This window comes from Lepeophtheirus salmonis, chromosome 8 (assembly GCF_016086655.4).
Source record: "Lepeophtheirus salmonis chromosome 8, UVic_Lsal_1.4, whole genome shotgun sequence".
NCBI classification, from domain to species: domain Eukaryota; kingdom Metazoa; phylum Arthropoda; class Copepoda; order Siphonostomatoida; family Caligidae; genus Lepeophtheirus; species Lepeophtheirus salmonis.
In genome coordinates, this window is record NC_052138.2 from 7,660,334 (window position 1) to 7,671,602 (window position 11,269).

Genomic DNA, 11,269 nt, shown 5'->3' on the forward strand with positions numbered 1-11,269 from the left:
TCCGAAAAAAATTTAAAAATCCAAACCTGTTTACAAAAAACTAAATTTCTGAGAATTTTTTATTTAAAAAATACACAATTGTTCACAAAAAAATAAATTTCTAAGATAAAAATTAAAAAAATCTATAGCTGTTCACAAAAATCAAACTTGTGAGAAAAAAATTAAAAAAATCCACAGATGTTCACAAAGAATTAAATTCAATGGGAAATTAATTCCAAAATTCACAGCTGTTCAAAAGTTTTATTTTTCTTTTCTGGAAAAAAAATTCAAAAATTAAATTTTAATGTAATTGCCGTGGACAACGCGCTCGGTAGAATTTATTTTCTTGAATTCAGTGTGCGTAAGTTCGCGCTAAGGTGATGTCTAGTGAAAGAAATATACTTTTATGTATGTGGATTTCACCAAAAGATTTCTAGTTTAGATGGAGTAAATGCTTTAATTTGTACTTTTACTTAATCAGTGCAACTCCATCTAACCAATAAAAGGAACTCTAAATAAATCAATTTGAAAAAAAAAAACAAATTATACATTTAATTTTTTTGTGAAAAATTTCAAAAATTTATAGTTATTTACAGAAAATTAGACTTTATGAAAATATTTTTGGAAAATTTGATATTTTGAAAGAAAAATTGAAAAATTTGATATTTTGGAAAAAAAAATTGAAAAGTTAAATAAAATTTTTTCAAAAAAATGTTCAAATATGAAGTTTTCTAGTAAAAATTTAAAAAAATTAGTTTAGGGTGGGTTACAGCCACCCCAGTCCACCTCTTGCTGACGCCCCTGTTCCCAACAGTCTAGTTCTTATTTAATTTGTTAGTCCTATGACCGGTCCTTATCTGTCTTTTATGGTAACTAAAACAGCTGAAATGACGTATTTACTAAGTCCTTCAGCTGTTCAACTTAACCTCTTTCAAAGAGACAATATACCTTTAGTTTTAAGTTTGAACTGTGCGGCAAGAACTTAATGTGATTGATTCTCGCTATTCTATCTTAGCTAGGAGTGAAGAAAATAAAAAGATAGCTTGGACTGAAGCACCGACTTATCAATTCTTAGGACTGTTAAATCGCAAATAAAAGATCGAACCGACAAAATAAAAAAACACAGTGGGTCTGTCTATTCAGTACTAATAATGGGCAATTTAAACTAGAGATATAATATTCAACTTCAAAGTATTTCTTGACATTTATCTGACAAAGTTTGCAATACAAAAGATTCATTGATGAATCAGCTACAGTGTTTATTTCTTGCATTTTTCTCTCCATTCTAAGATGAGTACGTAAAGAGGCAACATAACAAGATATCGGCACTCTTTGTGCAGGGATGAGTGTGGCAGAGACAGGAACAGGCAGAATGACAGGTTCCTTGCATTAAGCATTGACGAGGACATGAGACGGATTTGTTCAACTACCAAGCATAGGCAACTAAATTTTGCAGGACATTGTGATATATAACGGCTCTGTGGTTCCCCTCATCTGGTTCTTAGTTAGGTACCCACTCACTGCGGCTAACTATATGGACATCCTGAGAACAAAGTCCATCCCATAGTTTAAGAAAATATTTCCCGATAGAAATTGTCTGCAACAGCAGGATAGGGGCCCTGCACACATGACATATGTGGTCCAGAGCTTTCTCAAGAATGACATGTACCTCTGGTCCAAGGAGATGTGTCATCATACAGCCCAGACCTTAACTTGTTGGAATTTTCCTTTTGCCGCACATTAAGTTCAAAGCCTGTAAAATTCGTGACCCAAATATGGAGCCCTTGGGGGCCTTTGTTTACGAGTGCTGTTGCAGTATGGACGTAAACTTTATAAAGTAATACTAATATTCCTTTAGGATGAGGATTATGAAGAGAGGTTAGACTGAGTAAATTAGTTATTTCAATGTATAAATATAAGATTTCAATAAAAAAGTATAATTTATGTCAGACATGTTGTCCCAGAAATACAACTGGTTTAAGTTATTGAATTCATTTGTAAAGATTGAAAATCTACACCCGATATACAACACAGGATTGAACATTTGCATGTGCTCATAATAAAGGGAGGGTAACTTTGAGGATTTGGTGAGGAGATATAATTTTATTGTTCTTGTTAAACTCATAGTAGAGCTGTGGATCAACATCGGAGTAATTCTTGCCTATGTCCTTGTTTATTTCCTACTCCCTTCCCCTCGTCACAGCTACTAGTAAATGGTCAAATGAAACGTCATGACAGCTAAGCTGCTCTCCTTCGAGACATTCTTCAAATTGTTGAGATTTTACCATGTTGATTTTCGGTATCTTTTTTTAACATGTCCAAAATGCCACCGATTAGCATCACTATTTGGTATATATATATATATATATTTATACGATATGTATATCGTAAAATTTAAATAATAAAAAATGAATCACAAATTTGAGATAGAAATTCATAAATAGACAGTAATAAATAATTAACCTAAGCAAATATTATTATAGATCAACTATAGTTTGATAAGATACAAATTACACAAGCTTCTAGAAAAGTTGGGATTTTTTTTTTGTTTTGTTTTTGCCGTAGGAAAGTTTACCAAACGGACAGTTTGCTGAAGGACCACTTGGGACATTTGGACGAAATATGATATTTTATATATTGATATTTGCCATTGTATATTTTAATTCAATTTCAAATGAAGGTATAACATAATAAGTATAGGTATTGTTAAGTTGCTATACATATTTGTAGCTAAATCCATTCGTGTTATTTTGCCGAAAACTATTTTTTATTAATTATATTCATTAGTGATCATTTCATAAAATCACCACAGTAGTGTGTAATTCGAATGTAGATGGAATCTGTACTGCTGTAGTACTTTAAATAAATTAAATAATAAACAAATACAAAAACAATTCTAATGTAAGAATTGCTAATCATTTCTCCGTTTTCAATTAATTATCAATTGGCGTTATAGATTATTAATATTGGAAAATACTCATCGTACCTTCCCATAGAGTTGGCCCCAACTAAACGTACCACAAATAACCAAATTGGATTATTATATGAAATGTCAAATAATTTCATTTCTTGGGAGCTGTTTCTTTAGTCACCAAATATATATTAACATTTATTCAATAAATCAATTAATTGATGGAATATTAGTTTTAAAAAGTTAATGAAGTTCCACACGGATTCTCATTGTAAATATTAAATTAGATTGAATGAAAATAAAGAATTATAATGTTTATATTATTTGATAAATACCAATTAAGACAGTTATTACAGACAAAGTTAGAAATACAAATAAATTTATGTTTAATTTATCTTATATGACATATTTAGCGAATGAACAATACCTTTTTATCATATTATAATTTTAAATTGAATTATAATACACAATCTTAAATATGAATACATATATTTTATGTCATTTTTCGGCCAAATGTCCCAAAGGAACTTTCGACGAAGTGTCCATTCGGCAAACTATTTGATCTCGTTACACATGCATAAATTTTAATGAATTACTTATTTGTATTATTTAATTAACGGGGAGTTAGAAAACTTTGAAAAGGGGGTTTTCATAACTGACATTCATCTCCTAAATATTAATGTATTACATTTTTTTATGCTTTTGCTGTGTAAATAAAGGTGTGTATTTTGGATATAAATGCCTCTATTTGAAACCCCTCTGGGCCAATTTATCCTGTTGTTGCCGTGCCTTATTCACCACTCCGTTCTGGAATTGTCTTGTATGTACGCACAAAGAATGATCGAAGAAAAGATGCTCCATATTTTCGACCGTTCATGTACGTAAAGTGTAGTACTTTATTTTCCACTTCGAAATTGTTTTTGCATAGAAACAATTGTATGTCATAGATGCTTGAAAAAGGGTGAATTTGCGTTAGTTTCTAGTCTATTGTGTGAGACTTGAGTGATCTGGAATGGCAATACTTTCGTTTAGTAAGAACATGACAGTGAAAGTGTTAAAAAACCTTGTCTACTTAAGTGATCATCTTAATTGCATTTGAAAAACTTGTAAAAAGGCCCAAAATCACGTGGTCGTTGTTAATCAATTCATCTTCTCAAAAAGAAATGACTATTTAATAGTTGATGTTCACAGATTTACAAGAGCTAATTTGAATTAAACCAAACAAAGTTCCGAACACTAACAAAGGGGGAAAATATCAAAATCGACGGGTGACATCAAAGGACATGTTTATGTTAGTGAGATAACACCGTCTACATTTTGTATGTGATGAGTTAGGTCATTTTTTGTTAGAACTGCGGATTGAAAATACACAAGTATACCCAAGGGTATCCTGCCCATCAGTGGTGTCACTAGTCCCTTTATTTATAATGCAAATAAGTTTGTTTTTGATAGTATTCCGTATAGAATTCAATGTGGTTAACAGTCTAAAATTTAGTAAGTGGACGTATAAAATAACCAAGCATGTTCCTATGATATTTTTTGGTACCTCTAAGGTCATTCAGAGCCTGTTTTTGAGTGAAATAAGACCTCATTTCCCTCTTCTCTGTCTATAACTCTCTTTCTCTTCTCTCTCGGCATCTTTCTACAACCTTCTCGGAATCTTTGTTTCTATTCCCTTCTATTCAGACAAGCAACACATGCACTCTCTGGTAATATATACATAGTGTAGGGCAGTAAACCGTGTACTGTTACTTAATATTTATTTTCTCATTACTATGAAAAGGTGTTAGGTATTATTTTTTTATATTCTGTTTCCACCATCCTTTTTACATAAATAAACTATAATAATCATTTAGTCTTTTCATCATTGTGAGCAAGCTACAAGCAAAAAAGCAGCACACCTCTGATCTCCCAGATGCTGGAGTTGATGTAATGAATATTACAGACATTGTTAATTCTTCTAGGATCCTGGTTTTTAAGTTGGCCAAAAAAATGGAGAAGACATCTCCAGAATGTATGGACATAATTTAAAAATGGATATGAAGTTCATGTTGAGTTTGGAGAAGAATATAAAGGAAAATCCCACTAAGTCGATGAATCCCCTCGCCAACAACTTCAATATGGCTCTTAACACCATCAGGATGACTATGAAGCACAGCTTGGGATTAGTTTCTTTCATAAGACTCCTCGCCAACTTCTAAAAGAGGGTATGAAAGCCAGGAGGCTTGAGAGGTGCAAGAAATCCTCAAATGGGTCAATTATGAAAATTTTCTCGGACAATAAGATTTTCAAAGTTTATCAATTCCACAACTGCCGGAGAGATGCCGGCTTGCAGAAACAAAAGGAGAGGTCCATGGGTCTTACCGCACCAAATATCCGGCCAAAACTATTGTCATCAGTGTTGTTGCCTCTGATAGAAAGAAAATGCCTCTGTTCTTTTTCAAGCCTGGACAGAAAATCGGCCAGTGGCCTACTATAAGGTGTTTACGAACACCTTCTTGGCATGATTGAAGACCAACTACCCGGAGGATAACTAATTATGTACTCAGTACTGCGCCCCCACTCACACTTCTCCCAAGTGCCAAAATTTCAGGGAGATAACATGGCTCGATTCTGGTCCAAAGAGATATGACCACCTTCCTCACCAGATTTAAACCCACTGTACTTTTCTATATGGGGCACTTTGGAGAGGGAACCCAACAAAACCTCACACCCAAATGCGGACTCACTGAAGTGCTTCATAGTGGCTGCATGGGACAACTTGTCGGAGGATTTTGTCATTAACTATTGCATGGCTTTCAGGCGACGTTTAAAGGCTGTGATTGATAATGAAGAGTATCATATTGAGTTTACATGTTTTGTTAACATTATTTTTTTGCGTATTATTGAAAATATAAAATAATTATTAATGAATTGTTTAAATCCATCTCTCGACTCGACCCTTTGCTGCCCTACACCGCATATATATATAAATAAACCAATTTATTTAAGTAATATGACGGTGCTGATAATTTTCGGGGCTCAGCCCCTAAAAATGATGAAAGCTAGTAACACTCTTACAGCATATCCGTTTATCTTAAATTCTTTAACATAGTCAAATACTTTTTTGTTACGTAAAAGAGAGAAAGGATTCTTTTTCCGTCATTCTTAAAGTTAAACAAGGATCTTTCATTTCAAATATCAACAAAATGAGGAAGTGTCACGAACGATATTTTTTTAATTAAAAATGAGACTTTAAATAGAATCAAGTAACGTATATTATAAATGTATAAATTAAACTCTCTCGGAGGAATTCTCAGAGCTCATGTGTTAAAATATTCATCCACATATTATACATCGTCAGAAAGATCCTCACCACAAATTATATTTATAAAAAAATGGTGTAGAAAGAACTAAATATGTACTATTATATGCTTTTCGTTGGATTTTATTTAAAATTATAAGTTCGTGGTTACATAAAAGTGTGTTACAAGAGGATATAAATAACTTTGTGTTTAGATACGACCATTTATCGTATTTGTTTTTATTCAAATTATTTTTTTGTCAAAAAAATAAATTTTATTCCATTTAAGGAATGTAAGTTAAGTATGAATATTAAAGGGAAAAGAGTTACATTTTGGAAGAATGCCCGTCCTTGGATGTAGGCCTGATCAAGGGACTAGGGGCAGTTGTAGAAGTAAATACACCATGTGGTATAAATTCTAAGCATTTATTTCTAATTGGTAATTTGAACAGGATTTTTTAGTTTACAAAGCTCTTGTCATTATTATTTAATTCTTGAAGACAGAACATCTAAGTATAAAGTAGTATCTAGTGCTTGTACTCATGAAAGACAGTGAGTAAGAAGGAGGATTTGTTGTGGAATTATAAGTATAAGTCTTTGTTGAGCTCCGAGTAGAATTAAGGGTCGACCTCGGAGTAATTCCTGCCTATGACATTGCTAAATACGGAGTGGGATTTGTTTTTATTTCCCACCTCTCATGACCTTATGCAGCAGATCCAATAAAACGTCATGGCAGCTAATTTGCAAACTTCCCAAAGAGTGATCAAAGTAATTTCCTGTGATCTATTATTTTTACATATCAGAGTGACATTTTTTAACCAAGAATAGAGAAGTTTGACATGAAAAAAATACTTTTAAAAATTAGAAAAGGAAAATCAGCTGTTGCGTAATCTCATTATTAAATAGGTTGTCTTTGTCTAAACTTCTCTCTCTGAGTTATGGTCAGAGATATAATTTGTGTCAGAGAGGGAGGAAAAGGCGGAAGTAAGACATATGGTATACCTGAATTAAAACAAATTGAACTATTGCTATAAAGATGAGAAACTGTTACATTTTTTTATGTCATTAGTACAGGGAAAATATTATAATTCCATTTATTTTCATATATATTTATTTTATTAAGAAATTTTAAATTAATTAACATTAAAGATAGGCTAGTATTCTTTTTAAAGGGAGATGATAACTACCCACAATTTATTTACATCAAATATAGGCTAGTATTCTTTTTACAGGGATATGATCACTACCCACAATTTATTAAATAATCAATAAAAAAGAAACAGCACAGACATCAACCGATACTCTTTAGATAATCGGCTAAATGAGTTTTTTCTTTACTCACATCCCTTCTTAAACTATGCATTATTTTCCATCTTTGGTGTAAATTGTTTTAAAAAGCATAATAAAATAAATAATTTAAAGATAATTACAATATTTTCCCTGCATTAATATTAAGTTAAATGTAGAAGGTTCTTCATTATGTAGGAGTAATTCATGTACCCCCAATCATAAAACAGGCTGCGCTCTCGCCTTCTCCTCACACTCTTTTTTTCGTTTAAAATATTTCAATTTTCAGTAGACCCTACTGGATGGTTACAATTTGAAAGGTTGCATTCTAATTTCATCAATGGTTACATTTTGGTGTGCCTGAGTAGAAACAGCTCCAAGTAACTGATCAAAAAAAAAAAAAAAAAAAAAAATGCTACAATTCCCTACATCTCATATTTTGCTTCGATATAATTTATATTTTTAATTTATTAACAAAATGTAAAAAAATGTCTGTATCTAATATTGCAATGAAGATCTTACTAAACTCAATATTAACCTTGATTATGATCTATACCTTTCGATTAAAATTATATATTGCAAAATATGTCAAAAATTGAGTATGTAATCAAAAAGTAAGAGATAGCATCTACAATGGTAGTTACATTCATTTTTTCATATAGAAAACTGAGTTTAATGGGATTCTATATCATAAGATTACTTTTTCAATAAATTTAGTTTAATAATGACTTTTATTACGTATCTACTCATTTATGTTTTGAGTAGGTAAAGAGTTGTCAAAATGGGGTTTCAATAGGGCACAAGAAAAGCAAATAAAATAAACTATCCGCAAGGTTTTGTCGTAGCTTTTGGAAGTAGTATCATTTTTTATAGCTTCCTCTATGTGAGTAAATACGTTCGTAAATGGAGATAAAATACATGTTAAATATGTTTTTTATCTTTATATTAACATACCTTAATTTTATCCATATCAAGTTAAGTAAAAAGTTCTGAGTGTTTTTCGCTAGATGTTTTTAGTGAGCTATATCTCACAATTAATACAGTGCATCAAAAAAGCTACAATTAAAGTTAAAGGTTTAGCATAATTTGATAAAGTTCATTTACAGATTTGGATTTTGTCAAACCAGTCGTGTGTTACAGGGTTCCAAAATGGAATTAAGAATATATTCTTCAGTATCAAGGTACGACCAAGGTGAAATAATGGAGCAGACAGTCAAAAAAATTGTGCCGTTTATGGATCCAATACAGTATCGAATGGATAACCAAGGTTGTGGTTCCAATGATTCTGTTCTGCCAATATTGACCCAAAAATATCGATGAAATAATGGAAACCGTCGTGTAAGACCGGCAATTGAGTACTTAATTCAATGCCCAGGAAATGAAAATTAGCCACAAATTCGTTTGGAACCATCTAAATGGGATAATCCTAACTTAATTAATTTTATTGTCAAAATAAAGCCAAGAAATGTTCATAACTTTGTACTTCAACTTTTATTTTAATATTGCTTGAAGTTTTAATTAAATATTGTTAGAAAAAAGAAAATTTAAAAACAATACAAGCAGAACTTGACTAAAAATGATTTAAAGTAATTCTGTGTTCATTGTAAATATGTGGGACATTAAGATCCAAAACAAGCACTAATGATTATTAATAAAAATGAGTATACATTAAATATATATTGCTCAACTGATGATCTTCCATTTCTATCCATAAATTAGTCTGATTCATCTATTAGAAGTGTCAAATATTGCACGTAAAATCATCATGGAATATATTTGAAAAGGTTTACAGAACCAACTAAAGTGTTATCAATTAAATGAAGACATTTAAATATCTATATTCTTTTTGGGTATATCAAATTATCCAATAAATTTTTATACAAGGTCCATAATTGACCTAAAAAGTATGTATTGAGTCGTTTATATTATTTATGCTAAATGATAATTTTTAATAGTAATTGCTCTATATTGCTTTTGGGTTGACGTATCCCTACTATGCATACTACATTTTGAGTTAATTTTAGTACATTGTCATACAAAACCAATAATTTTGTTCTTTCTTCAAACAATCTATGAAAGCTTTAAATATTAATTAAAAAACTACATTCAATAATCTAAAGGTCATTTTTTTGAATGCTTATCTATTTACTATGAAAGATATTTAAAAAAGTGTAGAACGATGAATATACCTTAAAGATGATGAAATGTCTAAATAGTTCATGTGTAATTTAATCAATGCTTAGTTCCATTGGGGAATTTTAAGACAAACTATGATGAGCAATATAGCATAGTACTAGATAAAAGCAAAGAGAATGTCAAATATGTGGATACATAAATTGATGTAACAACTGAGGAACGGGAATGATCCGAAGGAGGAATATAATGTGTAGGGACTCACATGTCTATTGTCTAACGAAGGAACTTCTATTCATAAATGATGGTAATAATTATAATGATAGCCGTGTATTAAGAATAACAACAAGAATAGCATCCTATCACATCCACGCCCAAGTATGGACAAACCAAAACACACCACCAATACATTTACCGTTCTTCGCTTAACAAAATATAAAATGTTTCACAGACGGAAGAAGAGTCATCAGTTTATCCAGAAACATGAAGGTAAAAATATAACATACCATATAAGAACATTATAATCTAACTTCCTTTATTTCCTTTACAGACTTTTATCGCCGTATCCGCTCTCTTGGCTCTTGCCATTGCTGACCACCCAGCTCCCTATCACCCAGCCCCTGCTCCCTATCACCCAGCTCCTTCCTACAATGAAGTCCCAGCTGCCTACCAATACCAATATGCTGTCAAGGATGACTACTCTGGAGTAAACTTTGGAGCTGATGAGGCCCGTGATGGATATGCCACCAAGGGATCCTACACCGTTGCTCTCCCCGATGGTCGTCTCCAAACTGTGACCTACTCCGTGACTGATGCCTACTCTGGTTATGTTGCTGATGTTACCTACTCTGGAGAGCCCAAATACGCTCCCTACAAGCCTGCTCCTGCTCCATACAAGCCAGCTCCCGTTTATCACGCCTAAGAAACAATAATAATTTAACTAATTCACACCTCTCCCATCTAACTAAAACCTAATTGCTGAATATCTATCACCATTTCTTGATTTAAATCGTTCTATTTATCTATTTATTTAAATAAAGCATATAATACAAGTAGACAATGTCTTTGAATCACGTGTACTAAAACCATTACTAGTAATAGCAGGGGCGTCTGCAGGTTATTTATATTAATATTTTTTTTTTTTTTTTTTTGGGGGGAGGTGATGGATTTTGCATTATTTAAAAAAAAAAAAATCCAAAATTAAATTTTTTTCGAAAAAAAATTACTTAAAGAAAAAATCTTTTAAAATTATATTTAAACAAAGAAATTCAAATTCAAATATTAAATTTCTTTGAAAATTTTTTCAAAAATTAAATTTTCTATCAAAAAGCAAACATTCCTTAATTTGGGCAGATCTACAGCCCGTCCAGCCTACCCTCTGCGGACACCCTTTTCAATCCTTCTTCACAAGTGAATTTCTTCACAAGTGAATTCTACTAAGTAGGTTACCATCCGCAAATCAGGTGGAAGAATGAAATATGTTGAATCATTCAGAAAGGCTTCCTGGTTTTCTTACATATAAATTCAATGTTGTTCCTTAGGAATTGGTATAGTATAATGGATTTAAATTTTTATTTGATTTTCCAGAATTGGTTTATTTCCCAATTTTGCAGCACATAATAATTTATAATGATAACCACCCACTTCTCTAAACACTTAATCAAACCTTATAATAA

General features: G+C 31.6%; 1 protein-coding gene across 1 annotated transcript; it reads left to right on the forward strand.

The window, feature by feature from the left end:
- The first annotated feature begins 10,061 nt into the window (after positions 1-10,061).
- On the forward strand, positions 10,062-10,663 carry LOC121123247 (pro-resilin). Its single transcript, XM_040718375.2, has 2 exons — positions 10,062-10,082; positions 10,144-10,663. The coding sequence occupies exons 1-2, from the start codon at positions 10,077-10,079 to the stop codon at positions 10,513-10,515; spliced, it is 378 nt and encodes a 125-aa protein (XP_040574309.1). The 5' UTR covers positions 10,062-10,076; the 3' UTR covers positions 10,516-10,663.
- The last annotated feature ends 606 nt before the right edge of the window (positions 10,664-11,269 follow it).